This window comes from Salvelinus alpinus, chromosome 29, assembly GCF_045679555.1.
Source record: "Salvelinus alpinus chromosome 29, SLU_Salpinus.1, whole genome shotgun sequence".
In the NCBI taxonomy this organism is placed as follows: domain Eukaryota; kingdom Metazoa; phylum Chordata; class Actinopteri; order Salmoniformes; family Salmonidae; genus Salvelinus; species Salvelinus alpinus.
In genome coordinates, this window is record NC_092114.1 from 31,214,018 (window position 1) to 31,226,639 (window position 12,622).

General features: G+C 45.5%; 1 protein-coding gene across 2 annotated transcripts; it reads left to right on the top strand.

Moving 5' to 3' along the window:
• Positions 1–7,333: 7,333 nt before the first annotated feature.
• On the top strand, positions 7,334–11,767 carry LOC139558433 (zona pellucida sperm-binding protein 3-like). 2 transcript variants are annotated; one of them, XR_011671577.1, is made up of 11 exons: positions 7,346–7,822; positions 7,904–8,019; positions 8,109–8,212; positions 9,128–9,305; positions 9,495–9,612; positions 9,762–9,847; positions 9,959–10,119; positions 10,314–10,488; positions 11,034–11,171; positions 11,246–11,368; positions 11,505–11,767. XR_011671577.1 is itself a non-coding variant. In XM_071373559.1 (8 exons), exons 1-8 carry the CDS (start codon positions 7,400–7,402, stop codon positions 10,490–10,492), a joined length of 1,365 nt encoding a protein of 454 aa, XP_071229660.1. In that variant the 5' UTR covers positions 7,334–7,399; the 3' UTR covers positions 10,493–10,507. The 2 variants fall into 2 exon arrangements, 1 of the variants encoding a protein (XP_071229660.1); XM_071373559.1 differs by lacking the exons at positions 11,034–11,171; positions 11,246–11,368; positions 11,505–11,767 and having other exon boundaries at positions 7,334–7,822; positions 10,314–10,507.
• The last annotated feature ends 855 nt before the right edge of the window (positions 11,768–12,622 follow it).

A 12,622-nucleotide genomic window follows, 5' to 3' on the forward strand; every position in this document is an offset into this window, starting at 1 on the left:
ACAGGTCTTCAAGATTTGTTGATAAAATGTATTTGTGACCTGCAAGATGTACGGGGGTAATGAATGGGCTAATACTCATAATCACTAATATAGGATGAATTAGGCCTAATTAGCACCTTCTTTAGAGGCCCAGTGCAGTCCAAAAATATTTCAATGTGTTTTATATATATTTTCAGACTATGAGGTTGGAATAAATCGGTGAAATTGTGAAAATAATGATAATGGCCTTTTAGTATAAGAGATATCTGAAAAGACTGCCTGAAATGCCTGTTTTGGTGGGATGGAGTAATAGCCTGCGGTAAATGAGTTAATAGACCTCTGCCAATAACAGCAAGGTTTCAGTTTTCCCCTCACTACAGACCACTACCAGATAGTCCTAGCAAAATTATTGATTGAGAAAATGCTCTTTGCTGAGAATCTATTTGTTTCCTTTTGACCATTTTTATTGAAAACAATCACAGTAAGGTACTTACAATAATTGTTACCCAGTAATGATTTGATATTGAGATATGCATAGATAATAATGGAGAGTAGCAGCAGCGTAGAAGGGAGGGGGGCAATGCAAATAGTCTGGGTAGCCATTTTGATTAGATGTTCAGGAGTCTTATGGCCTGGGGGTGGAAGCTGTTTAGAAGCCTCTTGGACCGAGACTTGGCGCTCTGATACCGCTTGCCGTGCGGTAGCAGAGAGAACAGTTTATGACTAGGGTGGCTGGAGTCTTTGACAATTTTTCGGGCTTTCCTCTGACACACGCCTAGAATATAGGTCCTGGATGGCAGGAAGCTTGGTGATGTAGTGGGCCATACCGACTACTCTCTATAGCACCTTATGGTCAGATGCCGAGCAGTTACCATACCAGGCGATGATTCAACTGGTCAGGATGCTCTCGATGGTGCAGCTGTAGACATTTTTGAGGATCTGGGGACCCATGCCAAAACCTTTCAGTCTCCTGACACGAAGTTTTGTCGTGTCCTCTTCACGACTGTTTTGGTGTATTTGGACCATGATAGTTTGTTGGTGATGTGGACACTCTCGACCCGCTCCACTACAGCCCCATCAATGTTTTTTTAACTTAAAAATGTAATTTAACCTTTATTTAACTAGGCAAGTCAGTTAACAACAAATTCTTATTTACAATGACGGCCTAGGAACAGTGGCTTAACTGCCTTGTTCAGGAGCAGAACGACAGATTTTTACCTTTGTCAGCTCATGGATTCGATCAAACAACCTTTCGGTTACTGGCCCAACGCTCCAGGGGGCCTGTTTGGCCCGCCGTTTCCTGTAGTCCACAATCAGCTCCTTTGCCTTGCTCACATTGAGGGAGAGGTTGTTGTCCTGGCACCACACTGCCAGGTCACTGACCTCTTCCCTATAGACCGTCTCATCATTGTCGGTGATCAGGCATTCCACTGTTGTGTCGTCAGCAAACTTAATGATGGTGTTGGAGTAGTGTTTGGTCACAGGAAGTACAGGAGTGGACTAAGCACACATCCCTTAGGGGCCCCAGTGTTGAGGATCAGCATAGCAGACGTGATGTTGCCTACACTTACCAACTGGGGGCGGCCCGTCAGGAAGTCCAGGATACATTGCAGAGTGAGGTGTTTAGTCCCAGGGTCCTTGACTTTGTGATGAGCTTTGTGGGCACTATGGTGTTGAATGCTGAGCTGTAGTCAATGAACAGCATTCTCACATAGGTGTTCCATTTGTCCAGGTGGGAAAGGGCAGTGTGGAGTGCCATTTCCCAGCTTCATGTGGTAGTCACCTGGAATTACTTTCAATTAACAGGTGTGCCTTGTTAAAAGTTCCTTTGTGGAATTTATTTCCTTGTTAATGTGTTTGAACCAATCAGTTGTGTTGTGACAAGGTAGGGGTGGTATACAGAAGATAGCCCTATTTGGTTAAAGACCAAGTCCATATTATGGCAAGATTTGGTTTCCAATCATTACAGATTGCAATAACATATGATGTGTTAGCTGATATGTAAAATACCTATCCAGGCGTTTTAAGATCTGCCACGTATCAGCGACGCCTGGGCAGAGGAACGCGGCCAACAAGATGGTGACGACAAGATGGTGCCGACAGAGATGGTCGCCTCGCTTCGAGTATTTAGGAAACTATGCAGTATTTTGTTTTTTTATGTATTATTTCTTACCCCAGGAAATCTTAAGTCTTATTACATACAGTCGGGAAGAACTATTGGATATAAGAGCGACACCAACTTACCAACATTACGACCAGGAATACGACTTTCCCGAAGCGGATTCTCTGTTTGGACCACCACCCAGAAAAACGGATCTGATCTCAAAAGCTGACCCAAGACAACGGCGCCACAGAAGGGGCGGCCTCCTGGTCAGGCTCCATAAACGTGCACATCGGCCACCGCTCCCAAGTATACTACTCATCAATGTCCAGTGTCTTGACAACAAGGTAGACGAAATTCGAGCAAGGGTTGCCTTCCAGAGAGAGATCAGAGATTGTAACATTCTCTGTTTCACGGAAACATGGCTCTCTCGGGATATGTTGTCGGAACCGATTCAGCCACCAGGCCTCTCCATGCATCGCACCAACAAAGATAAACACCTCTTTGGGAAGAGGAAGGGCGGGGTTGTATGCCTCATGATTAATGACTCATGGTGTAATCATAACAACATACAGCAACTCAAGTCCTTCTGCTCACCCATCCTAGAATTCCTAACAACCAATTCCCGGCTATATTACCTTCCAAGAGAATTCCCGTCAGTTATCTTCACAGCTGTGTACATTCCCCCTCAGGCAGACACCAAGATGTCTCTAAAGGAACTTCACTGGACTCTATGTAAACTGGAAACCATATATCCTGAGGCTGCATTTATTGTAGCTGGGAATTTTAACAAAGCAAATTTGAGAACAAGGCTACCTAAATTCTATCAGCATATTGATTGCACTATGCGCAGGTATAATACACTTGACCACTGCTACTCTAACTTCCGCGATGCATACAAAGCCCTTCCTTCAGCAAATCCGATAACGACGCCATCTTGCTCCTACCGTCTTATAGGCAGAAACTCAAACAGGATGTACCGGTGACTAGAACCATTCAACGCTGGTCTGACCAATCGAAATCCACGCTTCAAGAACTGCGGCGTCCCTCTTCTTCTCCGTGGCCGACGTGAGTAAAATATTTAAACGTGTTAACCCTCGCAGGGCTGCTGGCCCAGACGGAATACCTAGCCGCGTCCTCAGAGCATGCGCAGACCAGCTGGCTGGTGTGTTTACAGACATATTCAATCAGTCCCTATCCCAGTCTGCTGTCCCCACATGCTTCAAGATGGCCTCCATTGTTCCTGTACCCTGGAAGGCAAAGATAACTGAACTAAATGCCTACCGCCCCATAGCACTCACTTCTGTCATCCTGAAGTGCTTTAAGAGACTAGTCAATGATCAAATCATCTCGACCTTCCGGCCACCCTAGACCCACTTCAGTTTGCATACCGCCCAAACAGGTCCACAGATGATGCAATCGCCATCACACTGCACACTGCCCTATCCCATCTGGACAAGAGGAATACCTATGTAAGAATGCTGTTCATTGACTACTGCTCAGCATTCACCACCATAGTACCCTCCAAGTTCATCGTCAAGCTGGAGGCCATGGGCCTCAATCCCGCCCTGTGCAATTGAGTCCTGGAGTTTTCTGACGAGCCACCCCCAGGTGAGGAACGTAAGAAACAACATCTCTACCTCGCTGACCCTGAACACTGGTGTCCCACACGGGTGCGTGCACAGCCCCCTCCTGTACTCCCTGTTCACCCACGACTGCGTGGCCATGCACACCTCCAACTCAACCATCAAGTTAGCAAATGACACAACAGTAGTGGGCTTGATTACCAACAACGACGAGACAGCCTACAGGGAGGAGGTGAGGGCACTCGGAGTGTGGTGTCAGGAAAACAACTTCTCACTCAACGTCATCAAAAAAAAGAGATAATCGTGGACTTCAGGAAACAGCAGAAGGAGCACCCCCCCACCTACATCGAAGTGACAACAGTGGAGAAAGTGGAAAGTTTTAAGTTCCTCGGCGAACACATCACGGACAAACTGAAATGGTCCACCCACACAGACAGCGTGGTGAAGAAGGCGCAGCAGCGCCTCTTCAACCTCAGGAGGCTTAAGAAATTCGGCTTGTCACCAAAAACACTCACAAACTTTTACAAATGCACAATTGAGAGCATCCTGTCGGGCTGTATCACCGCCTGGTACAGCAGCTGCTCCGTCCATAGCCGGAAGGCTCTTCAGAGGGTAGTGAGGTCTGCACAACGCATCACCTGGTGCAAACTACCTGCCCTCCAGGACACATACACCACCCGATGTCACAGGAAGGCCAAAAAGATCATCAAGGACAACAACCACCCGAGCCACTGCCTGTTCACCCCGCTATCATCCAGAAGGCGAGGTCAGTACAGGTGCATCAAAGCGGGGAGACTGAAAAACAGCTTCTATCTCAAGACCAACAGACTGTTAAACAGCCATCACTAACATTGAGTGGCTGCTGCCAACATACTGACTCAACTCCAGCCACTTTAATAATGGAACAATTTATGTAATCAACTTATCACTTGCCACTTTATATATAATGTTCACATACCCTACATTACTCATCTCATATGTAGATACTGTACACTATACCATCTACTGCATCTTGCCATCTTGATGTAATTAAATCAAATCAAATCAAATGTATTTATATAGCCCTTCTTACATCAGCTAATATCTCAAAGTGCTGTACAGACACCCAGCCTAAAACCCCAAACAGCAAGCAATGCAGGTGTAGAAGCACGGTGGCTCGAAAAAAGTCCCTAGAAAGGCCAAAACCTAGGAAGAAACCTAGAGAGGAACCAGGTTATGAGGGGTGGCCAGTCCTCTTCTGGCTGTGCCGGGTGGAGATTATAACAGAACATGGCCAAGATGTTCAAATGTTCATAAATGACTAGCATGGTCAAATAATAATAATCACAGCAGTTGTCGAGGGTGCAGCAAGTCAGCACCTCAGGAGTAAATGTCAGTTGGCTTTTCATAGCTGATCATTAAGATCTCTACCACTCCTGCTGTCTCTAGAGAGTTGAAAACAGCAGGTCTGGGACAGGTAGCACGTCCGGTGAACAGGTCAGGGTTCCATAGCCGCAGGCATAACAGTTGAAACTGGAGCAGCAGCACGGCCAGGTGGACTGGGGACAGCAAGGAGTCATCATGCCAGGTAGTCCTGAGGCATGGTCCTAGGGCTCAGGTCCTCCGAGAGAGAGAAAGAAAGATAGAATTAGAGAGAGCATACTTAAATTCACACAGGACACCGGATAAGACAGGAGAAGTACTCCAGATATAACAAACTGACCCTAGCCCCCCGACACACAAACTACTGCAGCATAAATACTGGAGGCTGAGACAGGAGGGGTCAGGAGACACTGTGGCCCCATCCGATGATACCCCCGGACAGGGCCAAACAGGAAGGATATAACTATATCACTTTGCCAAAGCACAGGCCCCACACCACTAGAGGGATATCTTCAACCACCAACTTACCATTCTGAGACAAGGCTGAGTATAGCCCACAAAGATCTCCGCCACGGCACAACCCAAGGGGGGGCGCCAACCCAGACAGGAGAAGATCACGTCAGTGACACAACCCACTCGAGTGACGCACCCCTCCTAGGGACGGCATGAAAGAGCACCAGTAAGCCAGTGACTCAGCCCCTGTAATAGGGTTAGAGGCAGAGAATCCCAGTGGAGAGAGGGGAACCGGCCAGGTAGAGACAGCAAGGGCGGTTCGTTGCTCCAGAGCCTTTCCGTTCACCTTCACAATCCTGGGCCAGACTACACTCAATCATATGACCCACTGAAGAGATGAGTCTTCAGTAAAGACTTAAAGGTTGAGACTGAGTCTGCGTCTCTCACATGGGTAGGCAGACCATTCCATAAAAATGGAGCTCTATAGGAGAAAGCCCTGCCTGCAGCTGGTAGCTTAGAAATTCTAGGGACAATTAGGAGGCCTGCGTCTTGTGACCGTAGCGTACGTGTAGGTATGTACGGCAGGACCAAATCGGAAAGATAGGTAGGAGCAAGCCCATGTAATGCTTTGTAGGTTAGCAGTAAAACCTTGAAATCAGCCCTTGCCTTAACAGGAAGCCAGTGTAGGGAGGCTAGCACTGGAGTAATATGATCAAAATTTGGGGTTCTAGTCAGGATTTTAGCAGCCGTATTTAGCACTAACTGAAGTTTATTTAGTGCTTTATCCGGGTAGCTGGAAAGTTGAGCATTGCAGTAGTCTAACCTAGAAGTAACAAAAGCATGGATGAATTTTTCTGCATCATTTTTGGACAGAAAGTTTATGACTTTTGGAAAAATTGCTGTCCTTGAAACATTCTTGATATGTTCGTCAAAAGAGAGATCAGGGTCCAGAGTAACGCCGAGGTCCTTCACAGTTTTATTTGAGACGACTTTACAACCATCAAGATTAATTGTCAGATTCAACAGAAGAGCTCTTTGTTTCTTGGGACCTAGAACAAGCATCTCTGTTTTGTCCGGGTTTAAAAGTAGAACATTTGCAGCCATCCACTTCCTTATGTCTGAAACACAGGCTTCTAGCGAGGGCAATTTTGGGGCTTCACCGTGTTTCATTGAAATGTACAGCTGGGTGTCATCCGCATAGCAGTGAAAGTTAACATTATGTTTTCGAATGACATCCCCAAGAGGTAAAATATATAGTGAAAACAATAGTGGTCCCAAAACGGAACCTTACCTTACTTAACTGTATCACGAGCCACTTTAAACAATGACACTTTATATAATGTTCTCATACCCTACATTACTCATCTCATATGTATATACTGTACGCTATACCATCTACTGCATCTTGCCATCTTGATGTAATGTATCACTAGCCACTTTAAACAATGCCACTTAATAATGTTTACATATCTTACATTACTCATATCATATTTATGTACTGTATTTTATACCATCTATTGCACCTTGCCTGTGCCGCTTGGCCATCGTTCATCCTTATATTTATATGTACATATTCTCATTCACCCCTTTGAGATTTGTGTGTATTAGTTGTAGTTGTTGGGGAACTGTTAGATTACTTGTTAGATATTACTGCACTGTCGGAACCAGAAGCACAAGCATTTCGCTACACTCGCATTAACATCTGCTAACCATGTGTATGTGACAAATAGAATGTGATTTGATTTGAACATGCGTGCCAATTACAGATCTTGACTAATCAGATGCAAGGCCCAATTAGGGCGTAATCCAGCCCAGGTGTGCAGCCTGGTTGGTTGTTAAAAGCTACCTCAGTTTCATCAATTGTAGCATAGCAGAGGCACGCTGTCCTCTAACCTAGAGAGTCACATTAGTTGTTGGCATGGGACTCATGATGGCAAACACGCTCAGGTTATTGTTCAAGCAACTGGTTTGGTTTTTACTTGTGGAAAACTTCTTAATCTCTCCTGCTTTGTCATCTACTTATAGCACTGACACATGGCAACAACTTCCAAGGCGAACACCGCAATTTGACAATCGGCCACGCTTTAAACAGCCTCCAATCCAACAAACCGTTTCAAGGCCAGTTCGAGTAGAAACTGTCGCTGTGACGTGCCATTCAGACTACATGGAGATAGTCGTGAAGGCTGATTTGTTTAAACTCGGTAATCTAATCGACGTGGATGACCTGCGACTTGGAGTTGAACAGTACCAAGACCAAGAGCACTGTAGGGCTACAGCGTCAGCAGCCGGAGATGAGTACAGAATATTTGCAGCACTTTCGGACTGTGGAACCAAGTACCTGGTAATATATTTATATTATCTGTTTTCAGTAGTTGACTTCTTGAAACAACCTTCTCTTAAATGCTGCTTTGTGACTCCACAGATGAACGAAGACTCATTGATCTACACAAACCTCCTCAGATATACACCCAGAACCACACCAGTAGGCGTTATTCGAATGGCTGGTGCTGTAATCCCAGTTGAGTGTCATTATGAAAGGTGAGTTTAGGCTATACTGGTGTATGACGATCTTAGGAATCCTGCGTTGACCTATTGGTGTATTTACCGGTCTGTACTTTCTGTTTCAGGAAGTACAGTTTGGACAACTCTCCTCTCCAGCCGACCTGGATCCCTTTCACCGCCACAGTGCCTGCTGAAGACACCATGCAGTTCTCATTGAAGCTTATGACAAGTGGGTATATAAATCCTCGGCTGCATTTTGCAGGGTACAATTTTGTTGAACATTCAGATAATCAATCAAAAGGATACAATGGCGCTCTCCCAGAAGCTTGGTAAAACCTGTGAATTGAATGTTCAGATATAAATCATTGAGAGTATCTCTACCGCTCCTGCTGTCTCTAGAGAGTTGAAAACAGCCGGTCTGGGACAGGTAGCACGTCCAGTGAACAGGTCAGGGTTCCATAGCCGCAGGCAGATATAAATGTACTATGTAGCACAAATGCCCCTCTGACATGCAAAATACGGAATCACAGCAGACAACTGTTATTGGGGACACTTCTATCTGCAACGTTATACAGTTTGCCTACTAAAACATGGCGCTGTTAACAAACCCCTTATTTTAATCCATTATGTGATGCTCACTAGTTGAGTGACTATTGACAAAATGTTCTGGCCGGGGTAGTTTTCATAGCGACTCGCGTTCGTAACTTTAAAACGCATCACTTGCAGTACGGTCTTTCATATCAGCGATACATTTTGTAAAAAGATAAATTACTACACGTTTTATAGGGTTCCCACACGGACATGGTTCCATGTGACAGTGCTTGTTAACATACAGAAGACAGAGGCGTACCTGTGCTAATTAGTTATCTGTGTCTACCCAAGTGTTTGAAAAAACGGAAGATTGACGCCACAAACGTGTTGTCACTGAAATACTGTCGGCTACAACTAAATGGGGTAGAGTAAGTGTTGCGCTTGTGAAGTGATATGAAAGAGGGCTTTGCTTCTTGAACTACACTGCAATAGATGTGTTAGCTGCCAGGGCCAATTCACATCTAAACAGATGGTCCTTGGACTATAAGGAGTATTGTTAGGCTCCATTAGTTCATTATTGGATATCCTGTCTTTACTGCCATTTCCTTTCCAGGTGACTGGCTCTATGAGCGGGTTTCTGGAGTCTACTTCCTGGGTGATCCCATCAACATTGAGGCGTCTGTCAGGGTTGCTCACCACACCAGGCTCAGGGTCTTTGTTAGCAGCTGCGTGGCCACACTGGACCCTGATAGCAACTCTGTCCCCAGATATGTCTTCATTGAGAGTGATGGGTAAGCAGGGGGGGGGAAATGGCTTAGAACGACTATTCTCCGGCTGGCCCGTAGAGAACGATAGAATGTCATTTGAGGGCTTCCACCATTTTAAAGTAGTCAACTGGTGCTTGGTGGCTTCTTTGAGACTTCTTAATTGGTTACTAAGGACGATGCCCCAATATGTATTTTAATATTATCTCCCTCCAGGTGCTTGACGGATTCCCAGCTGCCTGGATCCCGCTCTGGTTTCATGCGTAGAACCCAGGACAACAAGCTCGGGTTTCACATTGATGCCTTTAGGTTCTACCAGGAGGACAGGGCAGAGGTGAGGGTTGTATTTTTTTAAAATAACAGATTCTGTAGAGGCCATTATGGGTACTGTAGTTAAATGGTTCTACAGCAACATCATTTACAGACATTATGTAGGCTACTGTGATTCTGCATCTTTGTTTTGCTTATCCTGTTTTTTTACAGCTGTACATCACCTGCCACCTTATGGCAGTGCCTGTCATGAACCATGCAGAGCCTAGCAACAAGGCATGCTCCTTCATTGATGGCAGGTGGGATAAGTCACATTTCCTTAGCTGCTGTGACCTATTCACTGGAATAACCATATATTTTTTTAAAGTGGTGTGTTCTTGGTCCATGAGTAGGTCTTTCATACATTTCAGATGGAGGTCTGCTGATGAGAATGATTTGCTATGTGGGCGTTGTACAAGCCTGAGTAGACAGAAGGGGGTTGATCAAGCTCCAGCACAACGTCCCCTCAGTCCAAGACTAGGTGGTAGCCAACTTGAACCTCGTGTCTACCGCAAGAAAGCCCCAGCCTCTGGTAACAATTGGAGTATTGGGATGAAAGGTTTATTTGACATCTTAATCCCTCTATTCCATCACCAACTTCTCAAAACACATTGCAGGGGCGGGACCTTCTCCAATATGGTTGAGATGGAAATTGAGGGAAGACTAATTGAGTGTTTTGACTGCAAATGTGTGTGCCTGTATGTGTTTAATGTGTTGTCCTTTTAGTATGGGACCAGGATACTACTTTGGGCCCCGTGATGGTCCTCCCAAGTAAACAGAAGAGTACACCTGTATCTCCACGGATGAGTGGAGGTATCGATATACCTGGCTTCCCTGCCTCAACAGGGGACAGGAAGCCCGTATCACCTGGCAGTCGTTGGCGTGGCATGGACTACAAGAGGTAATTTGACTCTGACATGGTGTAATCTTATTCCTTATGTAGTGCACTACCTTTGATCAGGTAGTCTTGATAACCCAACCCCAGGTAACAGCAGTGACTTGGGTCTGGTTTCAATGACTGACTTGTTGGCAAATTCTCCCAACAAATCACGAGGCAGACATAGCAGAATGTCATGATTTGAAACCAGTGTTTTTAGTGTAGGTAGTTGAGGCAAACTAGCCACTGGCATAATGCGCTCATTAAAAATAACTGATCTTCATCTTGCTAGCTACTATTTTGTATGTATTCAAGCGGATAAGGTTGTGACATTGGCATATAGCAATTAAGTCTGCCAACTCGCATTCTAGTACGTACAGAAGTGTAAAGCCAGTTTATATAATGTTTGGGAGGCAACCAGGATGTCTAGACTATTGCCCAGACCATGATGCACTTGTCAAAAGTAGTGCACTCTATAGGTCATCGGGTGCCACTTCGGACACCTGTCTTTTCCTATCCCTATAGGCTAGCAATTCTGCCAACACTGACTGTTAATCTGTTACATTTAGTTCCAGGACCTTATTTTGCCCAATCCCAAAATGCGGTTTCTCCCTTGGGTCCGACCCTCGGACCCAACAAGCACGGTCTCGTTAGCTCTGCAACATATGATGGCTTCATCAGGAGGAAAGAACTAATCTCCCAAAGAGGTAATGTCAGTAGGTTACTGTTTTGCATGTATGATAATGGCATGTGGGCTCTGTGCTAAATAGTCTGTTCTCAGAGCTGGAGGCCACCCCAGACCCTGAGTTGATTCCTACACCTGAGCCCATTGGAGACCTTGAGGTTACCACAGAGAAAGAGGGTCTGACTGAGGATCAGTATGAGATTGGAACCTATTGAAAGGGTATGTATGGGATGATGGTACTGCTATTTTAGAGGGAAAAAACCTGCACATGGCAATTGCCAGAATCACTTTTAAATATCTGCCTCTGACTTCAGAGCTTTTGATGTGGTTTCATAAAGAAGGGATATGTTCCCAGTCCACTATCCAATTTCTAGAATTGGAAGGCGCTGTTGTCGTGGTGGCCCATAATAGACTTGCTCCAAGCAGCAGCACACTCCAACTCACCGAGGTTGATGCCGGTTCTGATGTCCCAGCACACAAGGAGGATGACCCTACAACAAAGTGACATAAGCACCACATCTGCTCCTGGCGAACTCAACCAGTGAAGGGACTACCACAACAGACGATATGTCAAGAGATGCCTGTTAATCTCTTTGAAAAATAAATGATTTAATGCTACTTCGACTGACTTTCTGTCTTCACCATTATGCACTACATGCTAGAGTAATCTGAAATATATTCAATTCAATTTTATTTTATATAGCCCTTCGTACATCAGCTAATATCTCGAAGTGCTGTACAGACACCCAGCCTAAAACCCCAAACAGCTAGTAATGCAGGTGTAGAAGCACGGTGGCTAGGAAAAACTCCCTAGAAAGGCCAAAACCTAGGAAGAAACCTAGAGAGGAACCAGGCTATGAGGGGTGGCCAGTCCTCTTCTGGCTGTGCCGGGTGGAGATTATAACAACTATGCCAAGATGTTCAAAAATGTTCATAAGTGACAAGCATGGGCAAATAATAATCATGAATAATTTTCAGTTGGCTTTTCATAGCCGATCATCAAGAGTTGAAAAACAACAGGTCTGGGACAGGTGGCGGTTCCATAACCGCAGGCAGAACAGCTGAAACTGGAATAGCAGCAAGGCCAGGCGGACTGGGGACAGCAAGGAGTCACCACGGGCGGCAGTCCCGACGCATGGTCCTAGGGCTCAGGTCCTCCGAGAGAAAGAGAGAAGGAGAAAATTAGAGAGCCAAGATTTTCAAAATGTTCATAAATGACAAGCATGGTCAAATAATAATCAGGAATAAATCTCAGTTGGCTTTTCATAGCCGATCATTAAGAGTTGAAAACAGCAGGTCTGGGACAGGTAGGGGTTCCGTAACCGCAGGCAGAACAGTTGAAACTGGAATAGCAGCAAGGCCAGGCGGACTGGGGACAGCAAGGTGTCATCATGCCCGGTAGTCCTGACATATGGTCCTAGGGCTCAGGTTCTCAGAGAGAAAGAGAGAACGAAAGAATTAGAGAGAGCATAC

What these genes read in the sequence shown, in the direction of transcription:
- LOC139558433 (XM_071373559.1), top strand. Translation starts at nt 7,400, where the DNA reads ATGGGACTCATGATGGCAAACACGCTCAGGTTATTGTTCAAGCAACTG. An exon ending in ACTGTGGAACCAAGTACCTG is followed by an intron (nt 7,823 to 7,903) that starts GTAATATATTTA and finishes GTGACTCCACAG; the next exon opens with ATGAACGAAGACTCATTGAT. An exon ending in TGCTCCTTCATTGATGGCAG is followed by an intron (nt 9,848 to 9,958) that starts GTGGGATAAGTC and finishes CATACATTTCAG; the next exon opens with ATGGAGGTCTGCTGATGAGA.